Raw genomic sequence first — 13,541 nt, 5'->3', positions numbered from 1 at the left:
TAACTATTTGAATAAAAAGAAAACCTCAAAGTATTTGTCAGCTTCTAGTACATAATCCCAACACAGAGATAATTTACACTTGATCTCCCAGGTTTTTTACATAATTTTTTACATAATTTTTTACCTTTAACTGTGTTCTTCTTTTGGGGTACCCTTTGGCATTACTATGTGCTTCAAATAGTTCCATCAGCCTTATTCATGTCTTTGCTACCAACTCCTGTGAGCTTTGGAGATATGAAATCTCATACTTCTGCATTTCAACTGAACTCAATCAAGTTATACTGATTTAGATGATGTGAGACTGGAATGCAATACAGAGCATTAATCTTGTTTAATCACTTGATTATTGGTATTTTGGCAGTGAATCTTAGGTTTTATTCATTACAAAGGTGTTCATTTCTCTATGTCATTGCCATCCATGACTTAAATGAGTGCCATGTGACTGCACTGAGACTAGTACTAGTTCAGCTAATTCACTACCTTAAATCTTCAAGCAAAGGCAAGACCTGTGAACATGTATTTTTAAAAATTCTATTATTACTGCCAGCAGCCTCCTATTAGTGGTTTGGTTTTTTTCTACTGCTGCTGGAAATAATTATTTGCTGATCATTTTTTAATAGCTATGCCTCCACTTCAGCTAAAAACTACAGCATCAATGTGCCTTGTCCACCCTTTGTGGCGGTCAGATTCCTTTCAATACTGTGATCCCCACAGTTGTTAGCAGTGCTTAATTAAACACAAAGTAATCATAAAGTAACAGCATAAACAGTCCTCTCAAACACTGTGTTAACGTGTTACATCATTAACTTGTTTGAATCCATAGTGCTTATTTCCAAAGCAATATCTGTTTCTAAGAACTGCCTTTTCAAAAGCAGAATTCCCACATCTTCAGCTAGCTTTTCCCTAAGTGATCTCCAAAGTAAACAGTGTTTAGTGTGGCACTAATCCAAATACGTGCTATTTGCCCACTGGTAAAGCCAGCTTTAGCTAGTGCAGGAAAGAAAAAGCTATGCCCATTTCCAAATGATATGAAATCTGTGGCACAAGAGACAATAGATAAATGTGTGGATCAAGGTAATAATATAATTAAATCTACTTTAAATAATAATATATTCTTGAGAGAGTCTTTACATTCTAAAGGGTGGCTAACAGTTTTTGCAGAAGCTCAGGACTACAATGAAAACACTTGATTCAGGTCTTTACAGTTTTGCTGGCACAACTATGCCAAAAGTGTTATGAGGTACAATCTCTACTTGATATAATTGTTCTGGCAAAAGCTTGTAGGTGTGGACACAGTTTCATACCACTAAAACTGAATTTTTACTGGCACAGCTTCTTTAGCTCCAGGGAGGTCTGGCACACGTTAGACTGTCAAAAGTACAGTTTTCAGCAGGACAAGCCTCATCTGCACACAGAGCTCTTTGCCAGTACAGAATGCTGGTATGCTCTGGGTGAGCCTCGCCTCAGCAGTGACTTTAAACAGAAGATTAACACGGGAGGCATATTCATTTCTTGGTGGCAACGTCAAGCTCTGAGTCTTACTGGCCTCTTTTGTAGTGGTAATAGAGCCTGAGTGCTTTTTCACTGTAATGATTTTATTCTGCTTTTTGTGGCAAAGTTGTACACCAGTTCAAGTTAAAATAGCAATTTAACCAAATCAAAATTCTCTATCTCATTCAGCAGTGCTATATATCATCCAACCTAGAATTGTTCTTTTTATAGCGCATTACTACAAAACAGTTCACAAACAGCTTCATTTCTCATAGTCTTCTGGTTTTGTTCTCATAGATCTCACTAGATGCTGTAATGCCCAATATCAACCCAACAACCCAAATGGAAATCCTTATTTAGGTCCATCAGCTCTTCAGGCAGTGCACTGGGAAACCTGGCCTCAGAACAGAATTCACAACACGTAAAAAACAAAATAATGGTTAGGAACTGAATTCTGAGCTCCAGGGAGCCCAGGAGGTTTAGATTCACATTGGAAATCTCTCCCAGGAGTACTCAACTGCTATGATGCAAAGCAGCAAGAAAGTCTTGGGATCTATGTTAGGATGCTCCTCCAGAGTTCCTCATCAGAAAAAATGGTCTAACAAGGAGCCACTGCATAAAGGATTATCTCCATCATCTCCTGCCCCTCCGTGTTAGTGGATGAAGAATTCATAGCTCTGTTTTGAAGACCTCCAGCAGGCTCACCCCAACCTCACCTCTCATTAGGATGTCCAAATCATTAAGTCTGCTTTGCCACAGGTATGAGATACACCTTGTGTTGCTCAAACCTGTCAAACCGGAGGCAGTTGTAGGCACTCACGGAAGCTGAAATATAGATACCAAAGGAACCTGTGAAAACACACTGGTTGAGGGAGTTGGGCCTGTTCAGCCTCAAGAAGAGATGACTGAGAAGGAACATTATCAATGACTACCAGTATCTGGAGGAGGGTGTCAGAGGATGGACCAGGCTCTGCTTGGTGGTGCCGAGATACAGGACAAGAGACAATGGGCAGAAACTGATGCTCAGGAAGTCCCACCTCAATATGAGGAAGAACAGATTGCCCAGAGAGGGTAATATCTCCCTCACTGGAGATAATCAAGAACTGTCTGGATGCAATCCTGTGTCTTGTGCTCTAGAACAACCCAGCTTGAGCAGGGAGGTTGGATCATATGATCCCACTGTGGTCCCTTCCAACCTGATCCATTCTGTGCTTCTGTGAAACATGGATATCCCTGGGCTGTAGGGTCAATGGGAATCAGAGCAGAGGAGGACAGAACTAAAGCTGGTGTTCTGGACTTCAGGTCTTAAAAAACACATGCTTCTGTAAATTTGGGGGCTGGTCTTTTTTATTATGAGACAGTAACTAAGGTACTGTGCGATGACTGGTAAAATCTGCATTGACATATAAAACAACACATAATGAAGGAATCATAAAGCTGAAAAGGATTTATGTTAAACTACAAAGCTTCTCCCCAGATGATGAGCATCAATAATTCTAGGCTGGAAGGTCACTTGTTATCCATTGAGTAAGATTTTGCAGATAAGCAATTACTTCTTCAAGATCATATGGTAGAGGCATATTACATTCATCATCATCTGTCCAGAAGGGATGACATTCTGGTTTCTGGTCTTCTGGCAAGCTCTCTGCTGCATCTGACTGGCATCTGAAAAGAAAGGTAAGCAGATGAACAACGTAAGTAAAACTGTATCCAGAAACTGAATACTCAGCGAGGATACATTTGTGCATTAATTTAAAGAGAAAGATGATAATAAAAAAGAAATACGACATCTTCTGACCAAATGGATTGCTCATTTCCAGTGAAGTTGATTTCTGTTGTAGGCTTTGTATTTTCTACAGGGATTTCTCAAAAAGCCAATCACAGAGAAAACTCAGTTAGTGTTCCTTTATATGGTGAATTATTTTTTCATTATCTCAGCTGTTATTTAAAGTATGTGATTAAACCATTATCAGATTTAAATGTTTGGCGGTTTCCAATGTATTACTAGATTATTGAGAAAGATTAAACTGAATTTACTGCATTAAGGTCAGGGGGGATAGATTAAACAATATTAAAGAAGCCGGACTAGCTTTGTAGATTCTGGAGATTTACAAGTGTATCAACCTGCTTAGGTCTGAAAAAGGCAATATAAAAAGAGAAAATTCTATAAAGATAAATGGAAATGGAGGTTAATAACAACTTCCAATGATGAATAGGTGGGCAAAACTTCAATAAAATTAAATTAAGAGGTTAGTGTATGTTAGTCCCCAGAGAAAATGTTTAAATTACAATGTTTTTTATTAAATGGATTATTCATCAATACTAGTGAAGTCTAATTATAATATTCAACTGAACTACAGCCTGCAGAAGAAAGTTTTATAAGTGTTAACCATCACATCTGTAAAGATTAGACTGTAATGCAATGTGCTGCATCAAGAAAATTGTCACACTTCAAGGTGGATTTCTCTCCCTCTTTCCCCTTCCCCTCAAACAATTTGCATGTTGCTTATTAATCACAATGTTCACAATGGGGCAAGGCAAACAAAAATGCTGAACATTACCACAATTTTGGTATATACTGCAGGCCTATATAGCTTTTTAAAGAGATAACAAGCAAAATGTAGAAATGCACTTTTATAAGACATTTTTTAAAGTTCGTGTTCCGTAAAGCACATAATTGCAAGAACTTAAAAGTTGTTTTAAACATATGTGTGTCTTTCATCTCTGTAGAATGAACTTGAAAAATACTGACACATGCAACTTCCTTGTCCACACTGTCAACCTTCTGGAAGAGACTGTTGCCAAATGAAAGATGTCTTCTTCTCTTGGGAATTATTAATAGCAGTGTAATCCCCATGAGAAAGCATACTTCAGCTTTACACCCATGTTGGTGGGTGGTTAATTGCCACACCAGCATCCTGGGCACTCAATCCATCGTACATTACACTACAAGGACAGTATTAACACATAACATTCCAATATATCTTCAGCTCTCCACATCAGCCCCTGATAATAGCATCTGTTAACATGCACTAAGTACTATTATGTAGCACATCACTTCATAAATAATAAGATTAGCCGACCTCAGGGCCCTGGGAAGCGTAATGTGTTTAAATGTTCTCATTATTTATTTAAAACAAGAATTAAAGGAACAGAAGCTACTTGTGACAATCCTCTTAGCATAAATATTAAACTGTTTGCATTGATAAGCTGCACTGTACAGAATAACAGAGGATTTGTTTTGCTGGCTGCTTTATAATAGTTGTTAGAGCAAATGCAGTTTAGTGTATGGTTCTGAGAGGTACTTAATTGATCGTGCCATCATGTTTGGAAGACATTTTCCAAATTATATAAAGGAACAGGAGAAAATAAATATGCAGGGGAAGCTGAAACTAATTACGGCATAAGTCTATAAGACTTTTAAAATCTTGCTTTATTTTCTGCCTTGGTACAAAATAATATGATCTATTTGGTGGGTAGTATAAGATATTCCAGTTTAAGCATTTCAATCTAAAAGGGGATAAATTAACCATCTAGAGATTATTACAGATGACAAAGCAGGAAGCTCAGCCAGTAAGTACTGCAGGCATGTTATGTCGTCTGCAAAACTCAGCTTATGATAATAATAAACATTCTCTCTCTCACATATCTGCTATTAACAACACGGTTTTCACTGAGAGTTTTCACAGTTTTTACCATTGCTCTCTCACACAAATGGATTGACCAGCTTTCCCCTCACATATGGGCATTTGTGTTGCTGTACACATGGCAGCAGTCAGGGTGATGCCGTGCCTGGACAGCCCATGAGCCTCTACTCACTACCTTCCCTTCTCTACTTTTGTTACCCACAGAGCCATTGCTGAAAGGTCTCCCCACAACAAAGCATGTGCCTGAACTTTCAGGCAATCATGCACTTGGGAAGTTTTAGCCAGAGCATATTCCACGTGAGAAATTAGAGGAGTGGAAGTGTTGTTGTGCAAGTCTGATGACAGAAATGCATCACTGTAAAAGCACAAAAAAGGGAAAGCAGTGCCATAATACTCCAAGTTCAGCAATCCCACAGCTCCTTTGTCTTTCTGTTGGATTACTACTGCTTTGCTTTATATAGTGAGAACAGCAGAACATTTTTACATTTTGTGAATTATGTATTTTGAACAAAACTACAGTCCCTATGTTGGATCTGCTGACATCAAAGCCAACTCAAGCTGCTCCTATTTGAAGGTATGGGGCTGGGTTCTAAGCAGTCACCACTGCACCTGGCAGTTCGTTAGGCAGTTCACCTGAATAGCAACCACAAGATTGAACACAATCATACAAAGATGTGCTCTGACTCAGAATTAGGGTGCAAGAACGGGTCTTCCAGATGAGTATATTACTACTGATTTAAAAAAATTTCTGTAGGAGAAACTGTTCCTACAATGGTCTTTAATTTGTAGCAGTGGAACAGAGCTGAATACCTTGTGAAAGGATAGCAATATTTTAAACTGAAGCAGAACAATCAAAGGCACAGATGACTGCACACAATTATTTCAAATTCTTTTGTATGTGATAGCTAACATAAGTTATCAACAATAACTCACAATAAACAGAAATTATTTTCCCAAATACAAAAGAAACTATGAGGTTCCATGTGGGAAAGACTGCAAACACAGAACTGCAGTGGTAATGGGAAAGTACCGAGATTTATAATATTATAAGTTAATGAAGGTATTCCATATCAATTAAAAACTGTTATTTGAATAATTAGAGTCAAATGTCCAAAAGAGAGCAGAACTAATCTGCGTATATCATACGTACAAAATGTGTAAAGAGTGGAAATCACATAAGTTCTGAGATACAGAATAGATGCCAAATCAAGGGGCACCTTCAATATCTTATCTGCACAACACAAAAACTGCTATGATATATTTCAGAACAATTTAGCTGCAACATTTCACCAACATATTATAGAAAGGATTGTTTGTCTAAAGATGTGCAGAATACACAAAACTCCATAGTCTCTGCTTTCTTACTAAAATAGTCTAGATTCGTGGCAGTTTCAATTAATAAAGCCCATTTTTAAGGAACAATTAGTTACTGTTGCAGTGTACATTCTCACTACCTCTACCCTGTAAAGTTCACAGATTTTTGATTCCCTTTTTGCCTGTTTTTTCCAAACGGACTTTGCTCGTTAATACTGACCAAGAACTATTAATATATGCTCAACTAAGTGCTGACAAACATTTGTATGAATGTATGACCACTTGCATGGCAATACATGACACTTTCCCTGGAAGCTGGCTAACATCTCCATGGGCAGGTGTATCTGCTCAGTGAGACTGACACTTGCCTGGTTATGGTTCCCTGGGCTGCACTGACATTTTGATGATCAGGGTGTCAGCTACATCAGAGCACACTGATCACAATGCTAGAATTAACCAAGCTAGCTAAAGTGTGTGTTAATTATGAGTATGCAAGCAGTCAATAAAAGGTTAATGCAAAAGTCAAAGGATAAATTTATTTCAGTATTGCATCACTCTGCTGGCTAAATGACTAACATTAAGCTTTGTTTTTAATCGATATATTTTACAGTAATGCGTGAGCCATTGATTTGAAAAACAGTTTTCTTTCTAATAGTTAAGTTTTGCAACTATCAAGTATCAATATTCTTAAAACAGTCCTTTTTCAATGCAGATACCTTTTTGTTCCCTTGTCAGGAACAAGAATGCATAAAAGCCAAGAGGCAGCCTCAGGTTCTGCTGATGAATGTGATTAATGCAAATAAGAATTACCCAGGAACCTAAATAAGGTACTGTGAATTAGGGTCCCTGAATTCTACTGCACTGTTTGTCTACTCCAGAGAAGTGTAGTCAAATCAGATCAATAGGGGTCAATCTGCAGCTCAGACTGCACAGGAGTGTTAAGAGTGAGGAGGATATAAACAGTCCTGTTTCCTAGATGGTACTAATTTAGCTGTCTACGCCTGGCAGTTCAAAGACCAAGGGAGATCACGTGGAAATTCGTAAGGTAAGACAAGAAAAATGGGTCTGGCCATCTCCCCCTTGTACTGATATGGTCAGAAAGGGAGGGTGGGATATTTGCTCTGCAGGTACAAAAGCACACACTCACCCATACATTCTTACTCTAGCATTCCTGAAATTGTTATGTTTTATATGAGAGCTATTTTCTCTCTTTATTCATGCTAGAATAAAGGTGTTACTGAGCTCTTATTCAGAACTTCAAAGTAACTTTTAAAACAACAGCCCAGGTAAAAACAGCATTTGGATCACCCTGCTGAGACAAATGCATTCACTAAACCCATACCGACATCAGTTAAAATGACTCAACTCTGCTAACATAAGTGCTGTTCTGACTAAGAGCAACAGCAGTAACTTCTTTAGACACCACCTTCTATTCTTAAAACTCACAATGACATTGCCCATATGGGTCTGGTCAAATATGGGTTATTAATGTTCCAACAGAGACCTCTGCTGTGTGAACACAAATCCTAATAGTGTAGGTACCTGAGACACAGAGATTTGCTTGCAGGTTTGGATTTTTTCATCCTTGTCCTTCAAATCTTTCCTTTGCATGGAAATTATTATTCAAACTACGTGAAGTTACTCTAATCTCGGTGTTAGGATTATCCCATGTCATTTCAAGCTAACACTCTTAGTTGCCAGAGCATATACAAGAGGACACAGTGCGTTCTCAGCTACTTGAATTGTCATGCAAAGCACAGAGAAAAGATGAGGAGAAATACTCAAATAAATTAACCTTGGTTTTTGTTTTTTTTCTAAATAGTGTATGTCATATGTCATTGACAGGTATGACAAATTTACTTCTGCTGCTGAAAACATCACAATTAAAACCTGATGCCATTTAAGTCAATGTTTAAACTTCCAGTGATTTCAACAAGGCCAAGATTTCAACCCAAATGCTTCTCCAGGAACCATTCATGATATGCATGAGCTAGTAAGCATAATAATAAACACCAAGCAAAATAAACTATGGAAGAAATGCAAGAGGCTGGATATAGTTTCTCAGAGTGAAATTTCCCAACTCTTTTAGCCACTTACAATTGTGGCATTGTACATTATTGGCATTGTACATTATTGGCATTGTAAGTCAGCTAATACAACATGGAGTAACAAGATGTGATGTTCTGTAACTTCAAAGTTTCCACAGAAAGAAAAAAAAAAATCTGTTTGATCAAACTGACTTGCTCAGTAAAGAACAGAAAAACTCTAAAGCGAAAATTGGAGTTGATGCCGTAAATACAAATTCTCCTTCACCTTTGGACATGGACAGGATATTGCTATAAAGTCCCTAAAAAGGATTGAAAAAGTTACTTCTGCTATTTGATGAACTGAACTTTCATTTACCTACAAGAAAAATTAACAAGTGGAAGGGATAAATGCAATTAATGAAGAAACGGAATAGGAGTGAGAAATTTGAAAAGCAGTTGCTTTCCAGTTGCATGCCCATTCCAGTATCAGCAATTTCAGAAGTTAAAATATGCCTAATTTTTACTTTTCTTCTACTCCAGGCACCTGTTTGGTCACAGTAGCCTATAACAAGTGAAGGTTTACAACCACAGATTAAGGTTCCCAAAGAACAATGAAACCAAACAGTTGAAGAAATGGCAATGGTTCTGTTGGGAACAAAACCTGCAAAAGCCATTGTGTTACTGGTACTTTCATCCTTCATGGACAGAGCTCCACCCTGCATCACCTATATCAGAGGGAAACCATTCCTATGCTCTCAAAAGTACTCTTTCTGGAGAACTAACCCAAGACATGAGATCTACATGTGGAACTGGAGCTTACCTTGTTTATAGTTGAAAAATGTTGACGTCTTGACTTCTGATTTGACTTATTTTGGAAGAAATAACATATACAGAATCAGTATTTCAGCTGGAACTTCACCAAAGGTGTTTTGAAGGGTGCTTGGAAAATAGAGTTTTGGAAAATGGGGGTTGACTAATCCCCCGGGTTAGGGTGGAATGCTTTCTGAGCTCTTTGTTTCGACTCTGTAAAATATAATCAAGCTAATAATTTACAAATTTTTCACTTGCTATTAACTTTCATGATTTGTATCCTAAAAGCTGCTTACTGAAAAAACAAAGGATAGAGAAAATATAAATATTGAAATATGGGGGGGTTAATATGACTATAAATGCTTTGTCTTTATCACCAACAAAATTCTAATTTTTCACACCAAAAGGGACATTTTGAAAGTTATTGAGTCCAATCTAAACCTTAAACCAAAGATTTCCTTAGCTTTTTTAATTAACCAGTCAGAAAGTTGTCAACCTTGGCAGAGAGGATTTCTTTCAGTTGTTCCATGCTTGTCCCTCCTGTGACTCTGCACAACTAAAACCTTCAGAGGACAAAACAAATTACATTAATATTTGACTTTGCAAACCAGATTTCAGAAGTACTGATCCCAAAAAGGCAGCAAAATGAAATGGCCAGATGGAAAGAGAGCAGTGCCTCATTCTTTTGGACATTTAATCCCCAGTGCATTCCCAAGAAGTCTGTCCCATTTACAGTAAGTCACTGCTGATGTTCTTTCATGTGCTGTAACTACAGTCTGCCCAGTCATAAGTAATGGCTGAGACTGGGATTGCATTTATTGAAGGGACAAAATGAGTTTGTTTCCAGATAAGAGACTTGAAAAGAGAATGCCAAGTTTAGGAAGGGATGGAGGCAATATCAGTTAAATATTAATGTAAGAAAAAAAGTATCAGCTGCACAAATACACGAGTACAAATATAGTTGCTGGCATGTCAGATGATCTTTCCCATCTGCTTCTTTCCAAAGTTGATAATGACTCGAGTCACTGGTGCATTTGGCCCTTACCACAGAACCAAAGTTTACAATCACTGGCTCAAGAGCTTTATGCCTCCAAAATAAACCATTCCATTGGAAATGAGGACACTGGCTAAAATATCCTGAGGCATCACTGGTGACACCATAGGATAGGCTGAAAACAACCAGTGTTATCCTTGTGTGTTCTTCTACAAAGTGAATCTACAGCAGGGTCCATCTTTAACACTGCCCTGCAGAGTGCATTTTGCTGTTCCACAGACAGGCAGAAGAGATCAATGAACCTGACACTGAAGAAGTTTAAGCGACAGTTGCACGAGCCTGAAAATGTCAGTTTCTGTTATTACTCAAATAGTATATCAGGTAAATATGAAAAAATCTTAAATTAATAACCTCCAAATGTTGAAATAATTGCAACCAAAGCATTGGTGGAGTCCAGATGAAAGTTTTCAAACCCACCAATGTGTTTCACATGTATTTGTATAAATACATGAAAAACCTCATAAAACTATTTTTAAAGGACATTTTGCTTTGCCTTAATCGTAACTAAAATAAAATATTTCCCCCCTACAATATTAATTAAAATCTTTTAAAATATACTTCAGTTTTTCTAAACTATTTAGCTCACAAACTATGGGAAAGGATAAAGGTTTGCTGCATGGTATCTTCCACTACAGAGTGGGGACTGTAAAACAAAGCCCCAAAACCTTAGAAACATTTCAGCTCTGGGTGGAAAGAATGGAAGAAAAGAGGACACAAGAAGGTCCTTCCTCTGAGATAGTAATCTCTGCTGTGGGGTAATTAATAAACAGAAATCTACCCAACTTCTGATGAGTTTATCAATGACCCTCCTTGCCATGGCCACCAACTCTCCCCTACAAAGGGGAATATCTATTAGATGGCACTGCAGCACTGAGAATAATCTTGGCATCAGATGCATTGACTTCCCCAGACAGAGCTTTTCCTCTCCTTTGTGGCCTCTGTCCAACAGAGCCAGAAACTGTCCATGAGAAAATCAGTGCACCTCCTATTCCCACAAGGGAACATCTGTGTGGGGCAGCCTCCATTCCATGTTTGTTTGATTTTTTAATTAAGAAACATCACTACTCTCTATAAAGTGTAGGGGGTAGGGAAATCCCCCAGAGAAACCCTGAATAAATAACACAGCATTTGCTGAAAGATGAAGTTTAATCCAATTTAACTTACATGTCTAAAAATTTTTCCATCTTAGTCCTGTTTCTCAGATGCTTTTTTCCTGTTTTTAGAATAATATGTATACAAGCAATGTATCCTGACTGTATGAGAAGCACGCTTATACATATTTATATGCACACCTCTTCATTGCAGTACTTGCAAAAAATCCCATCAGTCCAAAAGAGACAGCATTTAGGAGGAAATTTTCAGCACCACAGTCATGGATTTAGTTACATACTTTTCATGATCAGCAATGGGATGTGAGTTATTCCCACCGTGCTGAGAATATTTGGCTTTGACTTCAAAAAAACATACAAATATATCAACCTCAACATAATTTATATTCTCTCAAAAGGAACCTAAAATGCTCTAAGCCTTTGCTGAGACATCTGATGTTCCAGTCCCCTCTGTTTCACTGTATGATCGGCTGTTTTATTTCACTTGCGATCTTTGCTTTTCTATGATTTTTTGCAGACAAAGAAACAAAATGTCTGCTATATGCTGAGTATAAACACAGCTGACTTGTTTTCCCCAAAGTATTGATTTTATGCACTTTTAAAATAACTATTTTCATTCTGTTTGCATAATCAGCTGGGGCATTGTTCCTCTACATTTGCAGAAACACAGATGGAATTGCTGATTTGGAGCCTTTGGAGAGATTTTATAGTATTCTCCAGAATCTAAGCTTCTATTAAAATAAGGTTTCAAGCACTTCTGGTTGTGAAGATAGCCTGGACAATGTAAATTGATGCATGGTTATCTTGTTGAGTCCATAACCAGACAGACAGACGCAATAGCACCAAGGGAGCTGTGAACTTCCCCCACTTATTTTATTGGGTGTTTACTTGGGGCCAGATGCTCCCCTCTGTTGTGCAGAATGGCATTAAATGACTGAGAAAACGAGAGGAAAAGGAAATGGAAATAAAAAACAACAAAGAGGAGAAAAGGAAATCCCCACAGCCCACTTCCCAGGGGGCTACAGATGCCCTCCCTTGCCAGTATTAGACTGCTGGAAGATCTGGGGCTGAGCCATGCATATGGCACATTTTTTTGAAAGACAGCATATTTTCCGAAAGAATGCCATCTGAAAAGTTAATGATGCTTCCAGCATCATTTACTCTTTCACTTTATCTTTTGTACTCCTTTTACGTGAAAGTCACATAGCCAAGGAAAAATGTAAAGACACGGTTGTTTTAAATGTTCCAGCAGGAGGATGGCCCTTCCATTTACTGCCACCTTGTTTAAAGTAAGCAATCCCATTTACCAAAGAACTCCTGGATTTAGAGGTTCTGCCCCTCTTCAAGAAAGGTAAAACATTTTCCTTGTTGAGTGCCTATTTTTCCATAAGGCACCTTTTCTCATTAATAAAAATCAACTGATCTATGACAAATCCCTGTTATATAAGGAAAGCAAAATCAAAAGAAACATGACTGAATGCAATTAACAGTAACTGTATTACTTGATCCTTAAATCAGACTGGACAGAAATGGGCTATATCTTTTCAGCATCATAGCAATCCTTCCTATGTCACTCCTGCAAGCTGCTAACACAATCCACCCCCAAAATCCACAATTTCCATCAGGACCAAAGTAAGGGTGACTCAGGGCAGCATTTGGGGGCAGAACAGAATCAGAGACCACAGGTATTTGTAGTAACTGCTGTGCAAGAAGGACTCCACATATGCTTTAACATATGTGGATGTATGCTTATTAGGGAGAGTGACACCAAATGGAGATCTTGCCCCAGAAACCACCTAGATCCTCTCAGGGTCTTAATAAAATTCACCTTTGCCTGCTTTGCTCCTTTTCAGTGAATTTGCATGTTTCAACAGCCAAAAGGAAACTATGATAGATGGCTAGCAAGCACCATATATGAAAGCCAAACAAACACAAGACTAACTCTCTATTTGTAGATTGAAATTAAGATCTTGTTTATCACTACAACTTGTGATATAAATACACACATACATAAATATATACTCACATATGTAAGAGAAGCTTATATCACATTTTCTATCAAGAGCTATGGCCTTGAACTCCTAAGTGG

At 37.9% G+C, this 13,541-nt stretch overlaps 1 protein-coding gene across 7 annotated transcripts in view; it reads right to left on the bottom strand.

Moving 5' to 3' along the window:
• Window positions 1-239: 239 nt before the first annotated feature.
• FTO (FTO alpha-ketoglutarate dependent dioxygenase) overlaps window positions 240-13,541 on the bottom strand; it is a 229,747-nt gene continuing 216,445 nt past the window's right edge. For 6 of the 7 annotated variants that reach the window (XM_051805881.1, XM_051805887.1, XM_051805886.1 and 3 more), the window contains one exon: window positions 240-3,156. In XM_051805881.1, coding sequence (XP_051661841.1) covers window positions 2,988-3,156 — 169 coding nt within the window. In that variant the 3' untranslated portion in view covers window positions 240-2,987. The remainder of the gene's footprint in view (window positions 3,157-13,541) is intronic. The other variant, XR_007907503.1, reaches the window with a different exon arrangement.

This window comes from Manacus candei, unplaced genomic scaffold, assembly GCF_025592945.1.
Source record: "Manacus candei isolate 608988 ecotype Guabito, Panama unplaced genomic scaffold, ASM2559294v1 h1tg000065l, whole genome shotgun sequence".
Classification (NCBI taxonomy): domain Eukaryota; kingdom Metazoa; phylum Chordata; class Aves; order Passeriformes; family Pipridae; genus Manacus; species Manacus candei.
The sequence above is the reverse complement of the archived record's forward strand: the minus strand, read 5'-3'. Positions and strand labels throughout refer to the sequence as shown.